Source organism: Mirounga angustirostris, unplaced genomic scaffold, assembly GCF_029215605.1.
Source record: "Mirounga angustirostris isolate CCGP_5_RB_7025 unplaced genomic scaffold, mMirAng1.0.hap1 SCAF_6, whole genome shotgun sequence".
Taxonomy (NCBI): Eukaryota; Metazoa; Chordata; class Mammalia; order Carnivora; family Phocidae; genus Mirounga; species Mirounga angustirostris.
Window position 1 is genome coordinate 81,870,146 of NW_026991714.1, and position 24,354 is coordinate 81,894,499.

The 24,354-nt window shown below is 42.6% G+C and overlaps 1 protein-coding gene across 3 annotated transcripts in view; it reads left to right on the forward strand.

Annotated features, from left to right (window-relative positions):
* Positions 1 to 22,536, forward strand: part of GNG4 (G protein subunit gamma 4) — a 67,569-nt gene extending 45,033 nt beyond the window's left edge. For all 3 annotated transcript variants that reach the window (XM_064594602.1, XM_045876203.3, XM_064594603.1), the window contains exon 4: positions 19,069 to 22,536. In XM_064594602.1, the coding sequence (XP_064450672.1) occupies positions 19,069 to 19,197 (129 nt within the window). In that variant the 3' untranslated portion in view covers positions 19,198 to 22,536. The remainder of the gene's footprint in view (positions 1 to 19,068) is intronic.
* The last annotated feature ends 1,818 nt before the right edge of the window (positions 22,537 to 24,354 follow it).

Sequence of the window (24,354 nt, forward strand, 5' to 3'; positions counted from 1 at the left end):
TAGCAGCCATACTATTTTACATATCCCCCAACAAGACACAAAGTTTCCATTTTCTCCACATCCTCACCAATACTTATTTTTTTGTATAATAGCCATCCTCCCGGTTGCGAAGCTCACGTGTGCGTTTAAGCGCTCGACACCTCTTGCTTTGGGCACAGCAGGGCTTTGGGGAAGAAAATCTATTTGATGCAGCTTTTGGCAAAATGAGGTGTGTATTGTTATCATTTAGCCAGACAATAAAAACAGAAGCTGGAGAGAGAGAGAAACCATCAAGAACACTCCAAACTGACCTTAATAAGGACCTTGAGGAGGGAGGAAAGAGGAAGAGAGTCACCAGGGAGAAGTGGCCTTTCTAGAATGGGTGAGAGGTCACTGCAGGAGAGGAGGAGGGAAAAGAGGAGCCTGGAGGGTCAATGACAGAGGGCAGGCACATGGAAGGAGGTGAGGAGCAGTTCCTAGAATTCACTGAACTCAAACGAAAAGTGATGGGAATGAGGGGGAAAAGGACAGGCTGTTGCATGGGAAAGATGAGTGCGTCCTGCCTTTCCCTGGGCCCTGGAGAGACGGAGGAGCATGCTTTGGGGGAAACATCTGGAGGCTCTGTGGAAGAAATAAGTGCAAGTACGAGTCCCACAGAGCTGGCTCCCAGGTGGGAGCACAGCAGGCGGGGGCTGGAGGACGGCACTGGCAGGACAGGTGTCGGGCACGGAACCAGAAGGGACTGTGGTTGGCAAGGTACGTAGCCAGCTGCAGAGCCCACCTCTAGGCTTCACAGTTTACCATGACTAGAAGAGTGTCCAACATGGAAAGAGGGAAGGGAAGGATGCAGCTTGCAGTTCATGAGAATAAAGGGGATGACTCTTAAGGGGATGAGAAGAGGAAAAAAAGGAACTGCATGAAGCAGTTGTTCAGGTTGCCAAGGTAGGAAAAAGGAATAGGGTCAACTCAGAGAGGTCTGGACAGTTCATGGAGGGAAGCTGGAGCCAAAATGTCCACTATGGTCTTGAAGTCCTGTTTGTCCCCCCAGAACATCATCTGCACACAACTACCAGCGCCAACATCGGCTTTGTCCCAGATTTTGCAAGGGACGTAGGAGGGAGGCTTTATACATAGCCCACAGCCAGGCCTCAGGCCCACACACAGTTGGGTTTCTGAGACCCTCTCCCCACCACCTCAGCATCCTCCCTATATGCATTTAATGTTTGTTGGGTACCTCCCCCAGCTCACACCTGCTTCCCAACATCCATGGGATTCTTCTCTGTCCGGCCTAGAAGCTTCTCAGGATATTTCCCAGCCAAGATGGGGGCTCTCTTTGAGAACCTAGATCAGCTGCTAAAAAAAAAAAAAAAAAAAAAAGTAAATATTTGCCATGTATCATAAGAACAAAGAAGATTCCACATAGAACCCATATGGCCTCCCAAAAAGCAAAAAGCTGGGAAAATAATACTCAGGATCCTAAAAAAGAAACAAAGAACACATAGAGATGACTATTGTGGAAACTATTTTGGTGCACAGGAAAAGAATACCCAGTGCCTTATTCTTTTTCTCACCCATGAGAGGCTTGAGCTATATAAAATTCTACTGGGAAAGTACATAAATGACATTGATCACCGAACAGGGAAAATTTGTCAAACAGTTACGGCAGATATGAGCTGAGCAAAGCATAAGAGGTTTAAGTGGAGAAAATGGTCTGCGGAGCTGGCTTGTCCCCACCCGCCTTCACCAACCCCCCCCCGCCCCCCCGCCCCAGAGGAGAACAGCTGTGGAGAAGGTGTTGTCCCGTGGCGAAGGTACAGATGTCCCGAGCGGGCCAGGTCACAGGCTCCCAGGAAGGCTTATGGAACCTACCTCTACCTCTGTTGGGCACTGCTGAGTGTGCTTTGATTCTCCTGCCCCAGGGAAAGAGGAATTGTTGACGTTGGGCCAGTCCCAGGGGCTGTGACTTGGTGGGCTCTGCAGGGGGACCACGCCTTTTAGCAAACCTAACTCTCAGCTGGGACCAGGAAACCGCTGACAGACTTGCCAAGCGACTATGCTCAGTCTCTCTCTCTCTCTGTCTCTCTCTCTCTCTCTCATTTGCTCTAAGGCCTGTGGCAGATGACTCAAACAGCTGTGGGATGTGCTAACAATCCCTAATAGGGCTGTCATTCGGCTGAGACTAATTTTGTCAACACGGGCTTGATATGCTGATTGCTGACAGATAGATCAACCCAGTTTTATATCAACTTGCATTCGATAGACTACTAAAAAATGAGGGCAGAAAGAACAATGTCAGTTGATGAATGCTCTAAAAGCTAAAGCCCAAGAGACAGCAGCAGAAGTAGGCTAGTGTGGGAAGTTATTGACGTAGAAGAAAAGAAATCATATCATAACAAATAATGACAGTCACTCGCAATCCTTCTCCATAACAGTTAAGAACAATTTGGAGAAAAGGGTTTTAAAAGGGACAGAATAGCCTTAGAAAAAAAAGGAATTACTCCCATTTACTCTTGGACATTGAGGTTTTGTGATTTGGTGTTTAAAAGAAAAGAGAATACATGATCAGGGCCACCTGGGTGGCTCAGTCAGTTGAGCTTCTGACTCCTGATTTTGGCTCCGGTTGTGGGATCGAGCCCTGAATCAGGCTCCGCGCTCAGCACGGAGTCTGCTTGTCCCTCTCCCTCTGTTCCTCCCCCCTCCTCAAATAAATAAATAAAATATTTTAATAAATAATAAAAGAAAAGGGAATACGTGATCAAGAAATATTGTATAGACAACGCAAGGACACAAGAGTTGAATTTGCAAGTGTTGAAGATATATTTTACGTATACTTTGTTTATTCTGTTTCGAATTTTTTTCAAGCCATAAAGATACGAGAGTAAGTTGGATTTATCTACAAGCATGTAGTGTGAGTAAGGCTTGTAAAGAGAGAGAGAGAACATCCAGAAGCTTCGAGTGAGACTAAGAAAGTAGGTACCCTATTCTGAGGGCTTTAATTCCTGTTTTAAAAATAACATTATTTCTCTGTTCATAAAAATGGTACTCACTTACTTTAGAGAATGTTGGAAAATAAAAGTATAAGGAAGAAAATTTAAATAATTTATAACTACTACATTTCCATGTTTTGTTTTTTTTTTAAGATTTTATTTTTATTTATTTGACAGAGAGATAGAGAGAGAGAACAAGTAGAGGCAGGCAGAGGGAGAGGGAGAAGCAGGCTCCCCGCTGAGCAGGGAGCCCGATGCGGGGCTCGATCCCAGGACCCTGGGATCATGACCCGAGCCGAAGGCAGCCGCTTAACTGACTGAGCCACCCAGGTGCCCCTACATTTCCATGTTTTTTCCATCTAGCTATTTGCCTATTTTTCTTTTTATAAAATTGTGGTGATTATGTTTTGCAACCTGACTTATCACCAAATAGTATATTGTGATGACATATCCAGATCAGTAAATACTCTCCTGAAATGTCATTTTTACTATCTTTTTGCTCCATCACCTGATGTACAATAATTTATTTAACTATCTCCTATCCTTGGGGCATTTCCCTTATTTCCAATTTTGCAGTATTACTTTTTAAAAGCAGTACAGCAGGGACACCTGGGTGGGTCAGTCGGTTAGGCATCCGACTCTTGATTTCGGTTCGGGTCATGATCTCAGGGTCATGAGATCAAGCCCCACATCAAGCTCTGTACTTAGCATGAGTCTGCTTGGGATTCTCTCTCCCCCTCTCTCTGCCCCTTCCCCTGCTTTCTCGAAATCTCTTGCTCTCTCTCTCTCTCAAATAAATAAGTAAATCCTTTAAACAAAACCAAACCAAAGAGTGCATACATATTTTCAAATTAGTGTTTCTGTTTCCTTTGGGTAAACAGTAGTGAAATTACTGGATCATATAGTAATTCTATTTTTAATTTTTTGAGGAAACTTCATACTGTTTTCCACAGTGGCTGCACCAGTTTGCATTCCCACCAACAGTGCACAACGGTTCCCTTTTTCTCCATATCCTCGCCAACACCTGTTGTTTCTTGTCTTTTTGATTCTAGCCATTCTGACAGGTGTGAGGTGATACCTCATTGTGGTTTTAATTTGCATTTCCCTGATGATGAGTGATGTTGAGCATCTTTTCATGTGTCTGTTGGCCATTGGTATGTCTTCTTTGGGAAAATGCCTATTTAGGTCCTCTGCCCATTTTTTAATTGGATTATTGGGGGGTTTTTTGTGTTGAGTTGTATAAGTTCTTTATATATTTTGGATACTAACCCCTTATCAGATATATCATTTGCAAATATCTTCTTCCACTCAGTAGGTTGCCTTTTAGTTTTATTGATTGTTTCCTTCGCTGTGCAAAAGGTTTTTATTTTGGTGTAGTTCCAACAGCTTATTTTTGCTTTTTGCTTCCCTTGCTTCAGGAGACATATCTAGAACAATGTTTCTATGGCTGATGCCAAAGAAATTACTGCCTATGTTTTCTTCTAATAGTTTAATGGTTTGGAGTCTCACAGTTAGGTCTTTAATCCATTTTGAGTTTATTTTTGTGTATGGTGTAAGAAAGTGGTCCAGTTTCATTCTTTTGCATGTAACTGTCCAGTTTTCCCAGCGCTGTTTGATGAAGAGACTGTGTTTTCTCCATTGTATAATCTTGCCTCCTTTATCACAGATTAATTAATAATTTAAGTGTGGGTTAATTTCTGGGCTCTCTATTCCGTTCCATTGTTCTCTGTGTCTATTTTTGTGCCCATACCATACTGTTTTGATCACCAAAGCTTTGTAGTATTGAAAGTATCTTGAAATCTAGGATTGTGATGCCTCCAGCTTTGTTCTTCTTTCTCAAGATTGCTGTGGCTATTCGGGGTCTTTTGTGGTTCCATACAAATTTTATGGACCTATGTAAACATACTGCCAAAAAAAATCAAGAATCGGACTATAGCATATAAAAGACCAATAAGCCAAAAAGCTTAGAAAAAAGGGAATTAGAATAGTTTATCCATTCATCTGCCAATGGACACATAAGTTTATCCATTCATCTGCCGATGGACACATTCATTTAGGAAAAAATTGTCTTCCAGAAAATCAAAGAAAAGCATTCATTTAGGAAAATGTTGTCTTCCAGAAAACCAAAGAAAACTTTAGGTAACTGCTTTAGAGTCTCCAGAAATGTAAAGCAAACAGAATCTATGAAACACTAGCTCAAAGAGGAGATAAAACAATGAGTTACAAAGGGAGGTGGAAAACTAAGGAAAGAAGTTGAGGGAGGATGGGGAATATCATTAGAAGGAGCAAAGAGTGTAACATATGCTCTAGAAAACCAAATTAATGACATGGGGCACAGGCTTCAGAAACTCATACATAATGCAAAAGAAAAGATGAACAGTCAGATCAAAGCAGTTAGAGAGAGGGTGATAGAAATAAAGACTGGCAGCAACATTCCAACATTTGGATGCTGATGTTCCTGGCAGAGAGAACAAATGGAATAAAAAATACTCTTAAGGGGAGAATATAAAAAAGGTTTCATTAAATAAAGGAAGACTTAAATCTGCAGATCCAAACAGCTCATCATGTTCCAGGAAGGACTATAATAGAAAATAATAAGCCCTGAGACACATATACCTGCTGAGGTTCCTTACTCTCAAAAGTAAAGGAAAAGCCCATTAAATATGCAGGCAGAGAAAGTAATCATTTGGGACACATGCCCCTAACAATATGTGTTAAGTGCTTGAATCCTCACCCCAGCCCTAAGATATTGGTGCTGCTCATACCACAATTCACAGACAAGAAAACTTAGGCCCACATGTGGGCCTAAGCAATCTTGAGAAAGATAGCCACAGCAATCTTGAGAAAGAAGAACAAAATATGTGATTAAGTGGGGATACCAACCCCGAACCTCGAGTCTAATCATTAAACCACAGTGCCCTACCTACAAAGGGCAGAAATATCAGTCTGGACAACAATGCATCACACAGTTCAGAAGTGGCCAGCCTAAGATTATGTAAAAATTCTAAAGTTCTGCAAAGAATTCTCTACTAGCCAGGGGGTCATTTCTGTGCTAGGCAACAGAAATACTACTCCCAATTATGCAGAAAGTCAAATATAATGTAAAATGTGTGCTTCTTTAGCAATATTATTTCATTTCCAATAATTGGATTTCAGTAAAGGAGATACAAATCAGTATCATAGAAACGGGGTCATGTGAGGCAGACCATGCATCACAGGCCTTGTTCCTCCTAAAAGGGCATAGGAAACCTACAGCTATAAACACTGGCTCATACATCACAAATAAGCAACACCTGCAGGAGCACCTTTTTTGATCAGGGCTATGAAACAAAGGCCCTGCTTTTTGGCGGATGTCCAAACTCTTGCCTTGTGAGGTCCCTAACTTTGTACTGAGCTGCTAGGGCCACTTCAGTGGACTTCATCCAGCTGTCTCTTTGGGCTCTCTCTTGCGTTCTAAGGGTCCCAGCAGTAGCAACGAGCTCTACCACAGAAGAGAGGGGACTAGAATAACAACATTTAGTGTTAAAAACCTTTTTCATTACCTCCCATCCATCAGGATAGCTACTATCAAAACAAAACAGAACAGAAAATAACAAGTGTTGGTGAAGATGTGAAGAAATTGGAACTATTGTGCACTGTTGGTGGGAATGTAAAATGGTGCAGCCGTGATAGAAAGCTATAGTATAGTAGTTCCTCAAAAAGTTAAAAATACAATTACCATATGATCCAGCAATTCTACTTCTGGGTATATATCCCAAAGAACTGAAATCGGGGTCTCTAAGAGATTTGTACATTCAGTTCATAGCATTACTTAGAATAGCCAACAGGTAGAAGCAACTTATGTGTCCATCGGCAGATGAATGGATAAACAAATTGTGGTATATCCATACAATAAAATATTTTTCAGCCTTAAAAAGGAAGGACATTCTGACACAGGGCTACAACACGGATGAACCATGAGGGCATTATGTTAAGTGAATTAAGCCAGTCACAAAAGAACAAAAACTGTATGATTCCACTTATATGAAATACCCAGAATAGTCAAATTCATAGGGACAGAAAGTGGAGTGGTGGTTGCCAGGGGCTGGGGGAGAGGGAATGGGGAGTTGTTTTTTAATGGGTACAGAGTTTCTGTTTTGCAAGATGAAAGAGTTCTGTTGTGTAGGCTGCACAACAATGTGAATATACTTAATACCAAACTGTACACTTAAAAGTGGTTAGGATGGTAAATTTTATGTGTTTTACCAAAATTTAAATATTTTTTAACAAATTTTTTTCAATACAAAGTTTGCTTCCAATCCAGCTTCAATCACCATAGAATCTTCAGAGCCAACAAGCTTTAGTACAGTTGAGTCTGCTATGCTAGAGGAGTTCATATCCATCAGGAATAAATATTGGCATGCCCTCTAATATCTGCACAAGATTGGACTTGATGCATTCTTCGTAGGCACTGTCAAAGCACCACTCACCCCCAGATCTTCAACATTACTAGGATAGTGCCATTTGCCCAGTCTCTCTTTCCCATCTTTTAGAAACTAGTGAGAGCCAGGCACTTCACTCACCACAGAAAGTCTCTCTGAGCCATCACTCCAAAGGTCATCTGCCTCAGGAAGCTATCACTGGTATCCAAAGTCTTTACCAGGTTATGGTTTCTAGATCAATTCAGTCTTGGAATTCTTCTGGATTCTTTATCTGTTAGTACAATAGGGTCGTCAGTCTTTTCAATTTTTACTCTTTATAGACTTCAGATTTGGGCATCAGACATTTTTACTCCATTAGGTACCAAATGGTTAAAGAGATCTCTGCCCATCTGTGTCCATTTATGGAATGTATAAACATCAACAGCTGCAGCAAAAAGAATATTAGGTGTCTTGTAGAGTGAATGTCACCAGTGAGGCAGAGGGTGAACTCTTCCATAGGAATGATCTGAGAGTCTACTTCCTTCAACATGACGTTTTATTCCAAAAGTTAGACCCTAACATGGGTTGAATATAAGCAAGCATAATCTGACAAAGAATTTACACCAGCCCATTGTGGTGTTCTTTTCTCTACTCCCAAAGTTTGGGGTTATTCTAGCCATTGCTGTGTATTTTTCATTAGATTGGTGCTTTGGGCATTCTAGTGTTTAAGAAAAACTTAATCTTAGTTTGATCATACAATTCTACCTAGAAAGAAAACCATCTTCTCAAGTGCAGGTTACCAATGGGCTTTGGTTTGCAAGATTGTATTATATTAATATCACTTGGGACAAGTGTTATTTGAGACTAAGCTGCTTCAACTGAATAGTCCACTTTCCTGGCCCAAATTTCTCCAGAGCTACTATGCTGTGCGTTAACTTGCAACTATCACAGGTCCAACTCTAACAGAAATAGGACCCACCCTCTTTCCTGTATCATAAGCCACATTGATCACAACTTTTCTCCCCATCAAATTCAACACAGTTGATTTCAGGGTCTACAACTATTGCTTCAGATTCAATCCACTCACCTTCACCATTTCCTATCAATTGTTTTTTAACCACTGGGTACAATATGTACAAGATCTATATGAGAAAAAATACAAAACTCATGAAAGAGATCAAAGAAAATCTAAATAAAGACATTCCATGTTCATGGATAGGAGGACTCAATATTCTTAAGATGTCAGTTCTTCCCAACTTGATCTACAGATTCAGGACACTACCAATAAAAAAGCTTGTTGATACTGACAAACTGATTCTGAAGTTTATATGGAGAAGGGAAAAAAAGAAAAAAAAAAAGGAATAGCCAACACAATATTGAAGAAGAAGAAGTTGGAAGACTGACACTACCCAACTTCAAGACTTACTATAAAGCTACACTGATGAAGACAATGTGATATTGACAAAAGAATAGACAAAGAGATCAGTAAAACAGAATAGAGAGCTCAGACATAGACCCACATAAATATAGTCAACTGACCTTTGACAAAAAAGCAAAGGCAATACAATGGAGAAAAGATAGTCTCTTCAACAGATGTTCTGAGAACAACTAGATGGCCACATGCAAAACAATAAACCTAGACACAGACCTTATACTTTTCACAAAAAAGAGCTCAAAATGGATCACATAAAAGGCAGAACTATAAAACTTCTAGAGGAAAGCCACAGGAGAAAATCTAGGTGACCTTGGGGTTTGGCAATTAGTTTTTAGCTATAACACCAAAAGCACAATCCACAAAAGAAAAACTGATGAGCTGGACTTCATTCAAATTAAGAACTTTTCTGTGAAAGACACTGTTAAGAGGATGAGAAGACAAGCCAGAGACTGGGAGAAAGCCTTTGCAAAACACATATCTGATAAAGGACTGGTATCCAAAATATGCAAAGAACTCTTAAAACTCAACAATGTGAAAACAAACCACCCCATTAAAAAAAATAGACCAAAGGGGATGCCTGGGTGGCTCAGTTGGTTGAGCGTCTGCCTTCGGCTCAGGTCATGATCCCAGGATTCTGGGATTGAGTACCGTGTGGGGCTCCTTGCTCAGCAGGGAGCCTGCTTCTCCCTCTGCCTTTGCTCCCCCTGCTTGTGTGCTCTCTCTCTCTCTGATAAATAAATAAAATCTTAAAAAAATAAATAAACCAAAGGTCTGAACAGACATCTCACCAAAGAAGATATACAGATGGCAAAGAAGCATATGAAAAGATGCTCCACATCATATTCCCCTAGAGCATTACAAATTAAAAGAACTATGAGATATCACTACACAACTATTAGAATGACTAAAATCCAAAAAACTGACAAAAGTAAATGCTGACAAGGATGTGGAGGGATAGGAACTCTCATTTGTTGCTGGTGGAAATGCAAAATAGTACGGCCATTTTGGAAGGCAGATTCTTATAAAGCTAAACATAGTCTTACCATTCGATTTAATTGTAACAAAAATAGACAAAGAAAAATCTCACAAAATGTCAAGATGGACAAGTTGTGTAAGAGTATAGCATGTCTTTCCTAGTCTTCGGTGGATCAACTAGATAAAAGAGAGGTAAGCATATACTAATAATAAAATTAATTAGGTTGATCTGATTGATTGATTGATAGGTAGATGGATGATGGGACATATATCTTTTTCCAGAAAATAATAAGAACACTTTTCTGTAAGTACCAATCAGGGAACATTTTAATATATTCTAAAAAGTAGAAATGGTTCATACCACATTCCTTGACTATAGTGCAGTAAAATGGTGGTAATAGTATGAGTAAATGTCAGCCTCAGTATCCTTTTTAAACCATCTCTTAAACAATGAAATTGACTTTGAGAATGCCATATGTAAATGTGCAAGACGTGTATTTTTTAACAAACACTCAAAACCTAAAAGGGCATAAAAGACTTGAAAGAAGGAAGGTGGAGACAATTTGGATAAAGGAAAGTGGACACCTTCTTCTTGAATAGGCAGAGTCAATATTATAAAAATGTCTATTCTCTGTAAATTAATATATAAATTCAACACAGATCTAATCAAAATTCTATTTCTGTTTTTGGAGAAAGCAAACTTCAAACTATTCTAAAGTTCAATTGGATGAATAAATGTGTGAGCATATCCAGGAATTTTTTTAAATATCTGTGTTCAAAGAAGAAGATGTGTAGAAATTTCCTGCGAGGTATTAAAGTTTATTATAAAATCAGAGTATTTAAAGCTTTATAATTAGATCAATAGAACAGAATAGGAAGTCCTAAATAGATCCAAATGTACTAGGAATTTGGAATATGATCCAGATGGTATCTCAAATCAGTGGAGAACACATTATTTATAAATGTTGCTGGAAATTGCTAGCCCTTTGGAAAATAAATAAAGCTGCATACATCACTAATTTTATACAGAGAACTTCAGATGGATTGTATGTGTCTGCTTGGGCTACCATAACAACACAGACTCTGTGGCTTAAACAACAGAAATTTAATTTCTCACAGTTCTTGAGCCTGGAAGTCCAAGATCAAGGTGTTAGTCGGGTTGATGTCTGGTGAGGCCTCTGTCTTTCTCACCATGTCTTCACATGGCCTTCCCTCTGTGCTCAGGGGAAGAGAGAGCTTTCTGGTGTTTGTTCTTCTTTTAAACATACCCAATTCTATCAGATTAGGGAATCCCACCCCCCCCTTTTTTTTTTTTACCTCATTTAACCTTAATTATTACCTCCCTGAAGGCCATATCTCCAAATAGTCACATTAGGGTTTATGGCTTCAACATACGAGTTTGGGGGACATGGTTCAGTCCCTAACTTTGATCAAAGATTTATTTTTTTAAAAGATTTTATTTATTTATTTATTTGGAGGGGAGGGGTGGAGTGAGAGGGAGAATCAGGCTCCCAGCTGAGCACGGAGCCCAACGCAGGACTCCATCTCAGGACCCCGAGATCATGACCTGAGCTAAAGGCAGACATTTAACAGACTGAGTCACCCAGGCGCCCCTGATCGAAGATTTAAATATAACAAATAAAACCATAAAAGTACTAGGAAAATAGGAACAACTGTTTTTATAAATATTCAGGAAGGCCAAATATACCACAAAATCCACAGTACATAACATAAAAGTTTTGACTGTATTTTAAAAAATTCAATATGGTGAAAATTTCCAATCAACAAAATAAATACATTTGCGCTTGTGTAACAAAGGGTTAATTTCTCTAAACCTCTCTGAAATTTCTCTGAAAAGTCAATAAGAAAAGATCCTCTTTTTTTTAACTGTACAAATGACTAGGCAGTTTAAAATGGAGAAATATAAATGGTTAAATATATGAAGGGACATTTACCTCCATAAATAATAAAAGAATTATGCTCAACATTATGATCTGCTTAAAAACACACACACACACACATCGAGACCCATACAGTTGTTTTTGTCTTAGTATAGTTGACACACAATGTGACATTAGTTTCAGGTGTACAACATAGTGATTCAACTTCTCTATATGTAATGTTGTGCTCACCACAAGTGTAGCTACCATCTGTCACCATACAAGACTATTACAGTACCATTAACTATGTTTCCTATGCTCTGCCGTTTATTCCCTTGACTTATTCAATCCATAACTGGAAGCCTGAATCTCCCACTCCCCTTCATCCATTTTGCCCAATCCCCTCTGGTAACCATCAGTTTGTTCTCATTGACTCTGCTGCTTTTTGTTATTCCACATATGAGTGAAATCATGTGGTATTTGTCTTTTTCAGTCTGACTTATTTCATTTAGCATAATACCCTCTAGGTCCAAACACCTTGTCACAAATGGCATGATCCCCATCCTTTTATTTGGCTGAGGAATATGCCATTGTGTAGGTATATATATATATATATATATATATACCACATCTTCCTTATCCATTCATCTATTGATGGACACTCAGATCGCTTCCATATCTTGGCTACTGTAAGACTGTTGATGTTTTTAATCTTTGATGAAATCCACTGTCATTCATCGGCCGTGAAGTGAGAGGTTTTTGATGGTTGGAGTGGACACTGATATAGTCTTCCAGAAGGATAGTTTGGGGTATGTATCAAAATGTTTATTGTGCATACTCTTGACCCCAGTATTCTCACTTCTAGAAATTTATCCAGAGACTATCTCACAAATAATGAAGGGAAGTAAGAATTTCATCAGAGCCCTATTATAATGTCGACAAATTGTAATTTTCGACTGTCCATCAATAGGTATTGGTTAAGTAAGTTAGGTAGAGACAGTGTTACACTTCATTATCATCCTAAACAATGACATACATCTGTGGGTACTGAGTTAACAAAAAAGCATGTTACAGAACAGTATATGAAATTGTATGTAGAAAGATGAATAGTAAGATATCGGAAAAGATGTTCACCAAAGCACTGTCTCCAAGTGGCAGTTGATTTTTGCTTCCAGCTTTGAACTTCTTTGGCAATTTTACAAATAAATAAGGATTATTATTGTAAAGACAATAAAGCTGTTTCAAAATTAAAGTTCTTCATTGGAATCACCTCTTCCACAGAGATGCCACCATCCCCTGAGGACCCAATTACTCACTCCCTCCTCTGATTTTATTATCATTTATATGGTATGATGATATGTGAAGGGGGAAGAGGGTGCCATGCGAGGTGACCATGTGGTATAGTAAGCAGAAAAAGAGACCCTTTCTGTCCTTCCCACATAGGATCTCACCCCCACATTATCTGCATGTACACTGTCCATTTTGTATACAATCTATATCTTCCTCCTCATTCCCTTAGGGACCAGTAGCCAAACGCAAAATATGACCATATTTTCATGGAAACACACTGCATAAAAATCATAAATTATATTCCAAATTTAAGTGTAAATGAGGTCAGGTTTATCTTCTCTACTGGTTCTGCCCATCAGCATGGATAACACAGAGCTGTTGAGTGGAACCGAATAGTAAGTGTGCAGAAGTTTGCTGGGACAGACCTTTGGGTGTCAGCCTTTTGGCTCTTGCTTCACATTTATATTTGAACCAGTTTTCCTCATATTCTTCTCACAGATAAGTCTTTCACGTGTCTTACCCTTATTTTTTTTCTAGCCCTTCTAAGAGTCATGACAGTGCTGCCAGTTTGTGAGTTCTTTTAAAAGAACAACATGTGTTCTTTATGGTTTCATTTCTCTACAAGATAAAACACGCTGTGTTTTCCGAAGCCAAATGAGAAGATTCTAAAGTGAAAGCTACTTGTTGTTAAAACAGAAGATGAGTGAGGCTCAAATACCATGGTGTTTCCTGTGGAAAATTGAAAAAGAACAAAATCAGGGAGTCCATCGTGTTCTGATAGGTCACTCACAGCCAATTAAAAGCGTCCGGAGAAGTCCAGGGAAGGGATATAATCAAGATGATAAATGATGTGAAGGTTGAAAGAATGACATGTCTAAAAGAAAATAAATATAAATGACATCCTGTGACCCAGCCCAAGGTCAAGGCAGTGCGAACAGATTTTGCCTTTCCGACGTGTCCAGTCTGAACTCTAGGTCCCACCCCTTCGTTGCTCCTTCTGCTACTTTAGCAATTTAAACCTTCTCTTTGGTTTCTCATCCTCTCCCAGAAACGTTCATAGCTCTCACCCAGACCGATTCAGATGGTAACTGTCTACAGTCAGATTTAGAAATAAATTCAAAGATGGGGCTAGGAATGAGCGATTCTAGAATAGCTGTCAGATCAAAGGAGAAAAATCTTTGAATTAAATCAAAGAAGAGAACATAAGCAGGAAAACAAGAAGACAAAAGGTGTGTTTGAAAAAGGTGAGGGACACTTCCAATTCATGAGGATTTGGGTTCGGGGCACTGTGGGCATCCAGTTGCCCTAATAATTTCTGAGAAACTTCCTCATGTCTGTTTCTCAACGCCCTCCCAGAAAGGAGCCAAATGAATAATGAAATAATAATATGCCGTATATATAATAGCATCCATTATGTCACTCCATCACAGACCAGCAGCTACTGCTATTCCCGTTGACAGGACTGATGCTCAGTGCCCGAGTGTTTGTCTTGCCCAGAATGACACAGCTCATTAGAGCTGAGTGCAGCTCGATCAGAGACATTGTTTCCTGACTCACAGTCCAACGCTTCCTCTCTTAAGAGATGCCGCTGGCTTTCTAGAATCCCTGGAGCCTAGAACCTTCTTGTTACATCCATCTTTCACCTTTAAGTAAACCCCAGAAACCTCTTGAGTGACTCACTACTTCTTGTCACCAAATAAATTACTCTTTTCAGTAAACTTGCAAAATGATTGAATTAGGGGTTCCTTTGTGGAAAATTGGGATATGTCAAAACTAAGAGGTGGTCAGAATCATATAGGACATGTACCTACCTGTTGAAAGGGTTTGGTTAGGTTGAGGTCCACAGTGGATCTGGTTAATCATTCTAATCAAGCTCAGTGAGGGCTTAGCTCTTCCGGCAGTGAAGGCCATGTAATATCAGCTCTTAGTTAGGTTAACTGGAGATACTAAACTCTCTTGCAAGTATCTTGGATTTACCACTCATTGTGCAATCAACTTCTCATGTGGGGGGAAAAAAAAAAAAACCTTATGCAATGATAGCTAATCCACCATTATGAACATTTGACTTTAGAATTCAGAGAGGGACTCTCTGTTATATTATTCGTGTATTCCCATGTATCTTCCAGCCCCCTCCCACCTTGTATCCTCCAGGGATAACCTTCCCCACTCCCAACTAGCTGCTATATCTGTGGCCTAGGACCCAATGATTGAAAATTGCCTATATTGATCTGTATCAATACAGAGTAGTTGCTGGGATCCACTAGAAGCCAAATGTTTACTTAGCTAGCTCATACTGCTATAACAGAGTGCCACAGACCTGTGGCTTAAACCACAGAAATTCATTTCTCACAGCTCTGCAAGCTGGGAAGTCCAAGATCACGGTGCCGGTGTGGTCAGGTTCTGGTGGGAGTTTTCTTCTTGGTTTACAGGTGGCCACCTCCTTGCTGTGACCTTACATAGCAGGTGGAGAGAGATCTCTCCCATCTTACATGGCAGGTGGAGAGAGATCTCTCGCATGTCTCTTCTTAGAAGGGCACTAATCCCATTCATAAGGGTTCAACCCTCATGACCTGATTACCTCCCAAAGACCCCACCTCCAAATACATTGAGATTTAGGCTTCCCTGTTTGGATTAGGGTGGGGGAGGACACAAACATTTGGTTCATGGCATCATAATAAGCAAGTATCTTGAGCGTGTGCTTAGGAACTGGTGTTTTGATCTCGAATACTTCCTGACATTAGAAGAAAGAAAAAATGCACAAGGATTCACCCTGTGACGTCTGCTCAGACTTTAGAGGTGAGGTATAATTCCTGTAATGTCCTGAGGGTTCCACTGGGGAAAACCAGCATATGACTTCCGCTGGGAGCGTGCACCGAGTTTGACCTTGTAAAAGATACTGTTGTTGCACCACGGGGGCTGCAACCTGGCTGTGCTCTCGACAATAATCCTGCTTTGTTTTCTTGGGGTGGAGGGAGGAACAGGCAGAACCATCCAACATGCTTGAAATTGATTCTGAGTAGTATGGTTAAATAGACCAGGATTGCTGGGAAATAGGTGTGAGTTGCTCTACTTTAGATGCAAAGGATAAATGCAGTGGGTGTCACAGCCAGAATAGTAATTATGTCATCTGTCTTGTCGGAAGAGTTTGACTATAGTAATTGCAACATTTTCTCCCATCATTGAAGCTTGTAATTATAGTGTAACTAACAGGATTATGTGCTAACTTGGGCTGTTTTAATCACCTCTTTTACTCTGAAATGCAATGGTAAAATTCCACAGTTGCTCCCAGGCTGCCAATTCTTTTCAACATCTGTTGTCTTCTAACAGTTCAATACTAAGGAGCAGAGGCAGAGAGGCTCTGGGCATTTCATAACAGAGGTCTTTAGGTAAAGCAGACTTTAGGCTTGATGAGAAAGCGTAAACAGTAAGGGAGTTTTAAATTTCCAACCCAAATAAAATTTTCTCTTTGAAAGCAAATCATATGTTTTTTGTTTCAAAGATGGCAGATGTTTTCTGCAATTTGTCAAAGCCTGCAGCCCATATTTTATATGCGTGGAAGGAAACTTTCAACTACAAAAATCAATCTAGGACTGATTAAGAAAAACCTCCCATGCAACCTAACAAGCAGGTTTGGGTTAAGTAATGCCTGGATCTTAAGTTGTGTGTCAGGATGTCACCTTTCATGTGTAAGACTCATTAAGATGTTCATTACTTATATTTATCCTTACAGATCACATAACAACAAACTTTGGGGGTTATCCAAATACTCTGTTTATGCAGGAAATAAAGGAACATCGCACGCTCTGTGAAATAAGGGGGCTGACGGCTGAGCTGGAAACCTCCCTTGATTCTTTGATTGTAGGATGACTTACGCGCTCTTCGAGTGTTGTTTCAACAAAACGAGGGCATCTAGGATATAAATATTGCATGGAACCAACCCAGATCTGCCCGTTTGGTCTTAAATTGGGCTCTTATTACCTGGCACCAAGACAGTCCCCATTAGGTATTCATTCCTGTTGTACAGGTGACCAGACAGGACTCCACCGTCCAGAGGACTGTCATTCTAACTCAGCAAGCACATCTGCGATCCTAAAACCAGCAGCAAAAGGAGGCAATCGAAGAACAGCCTGTTTTCCTGAAAGAAAAATTGTGGAACCAAGTGCAGTATCACCTTTAGAGGTGATAGAAAATTCCCTAGATTAGATCTGCTGAAAACTAGCAAAGGCCAGACACAAACAGCTCAGTTGTTCGGGTGCTGTAGACTCAGAGCTGTGTGGGCAGCAGAGACAGGGATGGGAGGCCGGGACAGCCCAGCCCCATCTCTCCTTCGCCCAGCCGTCCTACAAAGCCTCATTGTTGTTTTAAATTGAACTATAGCGGACATACAGTGTTATATTAGTTTCAGGTGTGAAACAGTGATTCCACAATTCTGTACATTACAAAATACAGTAAGTGTAGTTACCATCTGTCACTATACAGTGTTGTTAAAATACTATTTGACTATATTCCCTACGCTTTGCTTACTTTTCATCCCTGTGACTGTCTTGTAACTGGAGGTTGGCACCTCCAGAGCTACATTTTTGGGGCCCCTTCTTCCAGTGCCTTGGTCTGACATCCTGGTCACCGTGCAGCAGCCCCCAGTGGGGCGCCCCCTTGTGGTCGCTCTCAGGAAATGGAACTATTCAAATCCACCCACGAAGGATGTTAAGCATCTGAACAAGTGTGGCCAGCGGGAAGGGTCACACTGCAATTACAATTTAGCAAGCTAGCTTTGGGCCAGCTGGATCATGTCAAAAGGTAAACCGAGGTGTATTAAAGTTTTTCTTTTTTTTTTTTTTTAAGATTTATTTATTTATTTGAGAGGGAAAAGGAGAAGCAGGCTCCCGATTGAGCAGAAAGCCCAACTCGGGGCTTGATCCCAGGACCCTGAGATCTTGACCTGAGCTGAAGGCAAACGCTTAACGGACTGGGCCACCCAGGCGCTCCGAGCTTGCCTCATCTGTTCAACCTCTAGTTTTATTGGGGGTGGGGAGGATGTCTTATACATCTCTACCAGAATTATTTGTAGGATTCCAGCCACTGCTAAATCAGATAGGTCTGGGCTGGAAATCAGAATTTCTGGGAAATTTTGGAAGATAGGTCAGTCTTTAAAACCTGGAGGGAATGTGTGTGACTTGTATACACTGGAGGCTCAAAGACATTTTTTCATTCATTTGTGGAATGTTTCTAACATTCTAGGGAAGATTTAGACTTTGAATGTAGCGAAAGGATCTCATTTGACTGCTGTATACTTACCCCTGCCTGTAGCCTCTAATAAGCCCTTGCAGACAGAACAACCTAATTGGCAGGATGCATTAATGCACAGGCCATTCATTTGCCGAGCACATGACCCAGACCCCGGGTGAAAGGAGCGAGCTGGTAACTTCATTTTCCTATTAGGGAAGGCGTCTCGGCCCTCTGCCGGCTCCCACCCAGCTCCTCCTCTAGAACCCCTGGGCTTGAACGAGGAGGATAGTTCAGGGCACCACCACCATGTATCCTCAGGCTTCAGGTAAGACTGGAAGGAAAATGGAGGGGAAGGAGATTTCTGGTCAGCAGCAACTCCCTGCACAGGGGAATGGCCATTGTGAGTTAAGACACGTGCTGAGAGTACATAGCTCATGTATGTAATCTATATAATATGCTAATAATATGTGTTCTCTTGGGAAGAATGAAGTGTCTCTCTGTGCTGGTCATGAGAGAGGATTGCAGTCAAACAATTAATAACAATAATAAACACAATCACTGGTTTGGCCGGGCCCAGTTCTCAGCTTTATTCATCTAGACATGGTTTAGCAGGGTAATTGTGAAGCTACTGGCCTGGAGCCTCCACTCATCACTCACCTGAGAGTAGAGCAAGGATGTCTGGACCTTCTTATTCCTCTCTGGAGGTTGATCTAGCACCCCCAGGCCAGACCTCTTTCCACCCAGGCATGTTTCAAACCCTGTCTCCTTGGGTTTGCACAGACCCTGTCTCCAGGCTGGGAATGGCCTTATCCTTGGCCGTGTCCACACGGACACCTCTGTGCTGGACCCACCGTGAACTGGCTTTTAACCCAGTACCCGTGCTGTGTCCCCTGCAGGTCTCCCAGGCAGCCGCGGATCTCCTGGCCTACTGTGAAGCTCACGTGCGCGAAGACCCTCTCATCATACCAGTGCCTGCGTCAGAAAACCCCTTCCGAGAGAAGAAGTTCTTTTGTACCATCCTCTGACTCCGTTGGTGATGACGTGGCTCTTTTTCTGTCCATAATTCCCTGGCAGAGACCGCATGCTCTTAGCCATAGGGAGTCCCAGCCACCCGCCCCGCTCCCCAACCGGGATGGCCAGGGCCACCTTCCTCCGCTGCTTTTCTTAGTTGCGTTCCATGTCATGCCTTCTTTTCATCCTCATGGCATTTCCATCACTGGCAAATAGACATTTTCGTAGCCAAATAACACGTGCCAAGTAAAAATAAGTATGGGGTTAAGGGTTTAATTTTTTAAAGCATCAATTCCCTCTTCAGGACATCGAGCTCATACATTTCAGTGGCTAATTTATGGAAAAGAAAAACTACGTCCCTCCCTCCCCCCATTCCCAATAATTCAGTAGCAAATTAGAGCATTTGGACCCACTGAGATATGTGGATCACGTTTTCATCTGGAAGTTCTCTATCTCCTGCTCTTCCATCATCCTGTTAGAAAGGAAATCATCCACCGCATCAGACGGCTTTCCCAATGTGTGTCTTTTCTGCAAGGTCACAGGTCCCTGTTTCCCACTGATTACCCTCGACCACTTTGGAGAGGGTCCTTCTACAAATGTCGATGTTGGGGGAATATTGTAGCAAGCTGCACTGTCCGTGCACACCATGGGAGCTGTCTGTGCGCTCCGGCCGCACCAGCCAAGGGCACTGTCCCTCCTCCACATGTCCCGTCTTCCTGCTTCTCCTTCTCTGACTCCTCCATAGTTCTGTCCTGGGTGCACTAGTAGGGACCTGTTTGGGTGCAGCACGGCGCCCCGTGGGGTGTCACCAGAGTGGTTCCTGCCCCAGAGGAGCGAGCCACAGGGCAGCAAATCTCTCTGCACCACCCATGATCTGAGCATTGACCGTATTCACTTATTTAATGCCCCAGCAATTAATAACTATCACGAGAGTAGGTCTGTCTGTTTTAAAGAGAGGAAAACTGAGGGGCGCCTGGGTGGCTCAGTGGGTGAAGCACCGACTCCTGATTTCGGTTCAGGTCGTGATCTCAGGGTCCTGGGATCCAGCCCCATGTCGGACTCCGTGCTCGGCGGGGAGGCTGCTTGAGAGTCTCCCTCTCCCTCTCCCGCTTGCTCATTCTATCTCTCTCTAGTATAAATAAGTGCAGCACACTTCTCTCCTCATCTTTGCCAGGAGAAGGCACGTTGGGCCTAAATAGCTTGTGGAAAACGATAAGACAGATACGTGGATGCCCCAGTGAAAGACTAGACAGCCCTTGGGTTTTCTGAGACCAATTTGCACGCCCTGCCTAAAACAAAAATGATGAAAGAGAGTAAACCACGGGGGCAGAGAGCTCCCTGTCCAAGTTTGTGCCCTTCCATTGGTGTCCTCCCTGGCTCTCACAGCAGCTAGCTGCATGATATGGGACAAGCCATCGTGGGCCTGGAATGTTCTAACCTGCTAACTGGGGATAATGGTAATTACTCCTCCCACCTTTCTCTCTGGGAGGCCACAGAGAGGTGTACATAGATGGAAGCTCTGATTATCATTTAAAACAAATTGCTAAAAGCTCCAATATAACACTGGCAGGAATGCATGACTTCAAAGACACCGTGGTTGGAGGACTCATGTAGAATTGCCCACAAGGAGCCAAATATAATTTCAGATCAATTAATAACTTGCCACCTTGCAAATGGTTTTAGTGCATTTTTATTCTCTGCCTCTTTTGTTGGAAGTGATTCTTCACTTCATTAAAGCTCACAGGTATCACCAGTGAGGTTAGGAAGCTGTATGCTCTAATGAGAGCAGAATTGTGTGGCTGTGTGTGATCATCAGACTTCAAACCCTTCCCCGTCTCGGTTGATGACCAGGAGCTCTTTCTTCTGTGGTCCATGTCAACATCATTAACCTGATTAAGCAAAGCACAATTCATAAAAGCACATCAGAGAACACGAGAAAGTGGGACAAGCACGGAAGCTGGCTAAATCAGATCAGGAAGAAACAGTGCTTCTCGCCTTCCTCCAGACTTTCTCTCCTTGGTTTTCACTTTTCTTGTCCCTCCCCTCTGTCTCTCGCTTTTTCCTTTTCCTCTTCTCTCCCTTACCTTCCTCTGTGAGATGCTTTTTCGTCTTTTTGGTTTGTCCCTTCTAAAGTGTCCCTGAACTCACTGCCCTCTTCCTAAAGGCAAGGTCATGCACTTGGGCTCCAAGATACCCAAACAGATAGATGAGCCCCTCGCCCTGCTAGCCACTCACTAGGAAGTGAACCAAAGTGGGTGCACCCGCTGTGGACTGTTGTCACTTTGTGTTCGCAGTTTGGCTGTCCAGCATCTGACCCCCCCTTCCTACGGGGAGGGAATCATCCCTTACATGTACATTTAGTGGGATGCAATAGTACTCCCTTTCACTGTGGATGCTGAAAGGGGGAGGTCTTCCCTGTCTCTCAGGAGTACCCCCTTTCCAGCACCAGGCCGGCCAAGGAGGGGCCAGTGGCCTGATGTGAACTGCCTGGACTCCTTGGCCTGGACCTATGAGCTTGGAGCAAGTGGCCGAGAAATGAGAAGATGCTGAGACTGGTTTTATGGGAGCTGCGGTGATCCAGGGGCTGCACTGGCCCAGAAGGGGAGGCATCTAAGCCTGGCCGGCTGCAGGGATTCTGTGCCCATGGCTAACAGTGACCCGGGACGGCAGAGTGCTGAGTAGACCATTCCGGTCCATTCCTCGGCCCCACTAGCTATCTTGCCCCACCCCCCACATCCTCCTAGGTCTCTTTCTTTCTAGCTTTCTGTCAATTCTTTGAGCCTCCAAGCTCCATCCAGTAAATTTCTTATTCCATGAAATAGCCTGGGTTGGATGTACATATCATACAATCTTAAAACCCCATTTCTGGGTGCGTACTTTACAGAAATGTGTATATGTGTTCACCAAGAGAAAAGTACTAGATTGTTCATAGAAGCGCTATTCGGAATAACCCAAAGCCGGAAAGCACTCCAGTGCCCACGTTGAATGGATAAACAAATTCTGGTGTATTCACACAGTGAAATCCTGGGCAGCAGTGGGAATAACGATCCTGCAGCTCGACCCCACAGCATGGTGTGAGGCTCACGACATAGGGCAAGTTCATACTACGTGATTCCATTTATGTCAAGGGCCAAACTCAGCAAAGCTAACCCATGCTGTCGCAAGTAGGGAATATTAGTTACTCTTTGGAGGATGGGAACCAGAAGGGCACAAGGGGAGCTTCTAGAATGTTCTGTGTGTTGATCTGGTTGCTGGTTACGTGGGTGTGTCCAGTTTGTGAAAATTCTTTGTACACTTTGGATTGTGTACTTTTCTGTATGTATGTTATACTTCAATAAAAGTTGGTTTGTGTGGCTAGCAATCAAGAATCCAACTGGGTTTTCTTTCTTTTGGGGGATGCTTAGCTCAATTTTTTACTCCTCTTTAGGTAGAACATCATTAATGGAGCAATTAAGAGTGTATTTGACAACATTTTGAAATTTGAAATACTTCTAATCCACAGCTATCTGAACAGAGAATCGGCTTTCAGCAGAATGCAGGCAGATCCCTGGGAACAGGATATGGGAGTGCCATGCTGTGGGATCTGTGTCTTTTGGGAAAACAGTTAGCAATCCTGCTGGGATTTCCCAATTGGATCAGCCTCTCTGTAAATGAGGCAGGTGACCTCCTCTCAGCCCCTCCTGCCCCCTGGCCAGGAAGGAACGGAGGGGGTGGCCAGCCACAAAACCCTATAATCACAGACCACCTTTGAAGGAAGAAACCAGAGCAGAAGCACCAGCTGGCTCCATGCTGGTGCATCTTCTGAATGCAGCCCTGGTCTCTTGGCCACCCAGCCCACGGACACCTGGAGGTGGACATGACTTCTTCAACTACACTCCCACTCCCAGGGGCTCGAGGCCCCCTTCCAAGCCTCTGATCCTTCCTGAGGGTCCTGCAGTGCTGTCTCCTTTGCTCTCAGCTATCACGTGGCCACTCTCCTTGCAGAGAGTGAATATGGAATCCCAGGTTGATCATAGAGTAGCTTCACGCTGGGACTCCTGCTACATGAGTCAAAAGGTCTTACGTTTGATTCTGAGCTCCAGCCCCCATGAAACGCCACAGTGAGTCTGTGAATTGTCAGCAGCCTCCCTCCGAGGGAACCACAGGAGGGGAGCAAGCCACAGGTTGAAGGAATTTTGTTCTGATGACTGTACAAATTTGAGATGAAAATAATAATAATAACAAGTAATATTTTGACCTGGAAAGAATATGAACTGTGGAGATAGTTTAGACTCTCTATTTACACTTCCATTTCATTCAGCTCGTCAGGGTGGAGAAAAGACCCCAGATCACAGGTGGCCTTTATGGAGGACCAGAATGATGCTCCCTAACCTGTCCCCAGGAGCTTCGTCTCCTGAGCGGCATACCACTCTGCCCTCCCCAGGAGGCACAGCCAAGAGCAGCAGTGGGGGACAATAAGCTGGGCATCTGCCCAGTCTCAATGTTTCTGGAGATAAGTGTGCATGAGCCAGTGTCGACTACCACTGGTCAGAACCGGCCATCCCATCCGGTTTCTGATAAAACCCTTACACTTGATTCTGTGTTAGCTATAAGTCATTTGCTAACTTGTAAAATTTTCAAGCCCACGTATGGTAATTAACCATATACCGCTGTTATTCTAACCACTTACTTTCAAAGATTCACCATTGACAGAGTGGCCTCCCAGGCCCTGCCTGCTCTGGCCCCCACATATTCCCTAGACTTGCCTTCACACCTCACTCCCCCTCAAAGCCCTGTGTTCATCCACCCTGGCCATTATTCAAGCCTACCTCACTCGCCCTGTTCCCTGCTGCCACAGGACCTTTGCACCTGCTGCTTCCTCTGCCTAGCACACTCTTCACTCCTCTCTTTGCCACGTCTGCTTACTTTTTAGATCTCAATTCGAACATCACTGAGGGTTCACGCCTTCCCTGACCTCTCTGACCAAGTCAAATGTGTTTATAGATTCTTCCTGCACAGTGAAGCTCTCCTTACAACGCTTGTCGTTGTTGGAATTTTACATTTGTATATGTGATCACTCAGTTCCCCATCTGTTCCCCCAACTACGCTGTAAACTCCATGAAGGCGAGGCATGCTCATACTCATACTCAGTATGTATTATCCAAATAAATACGTGAAAGTCGTTGCTGGTC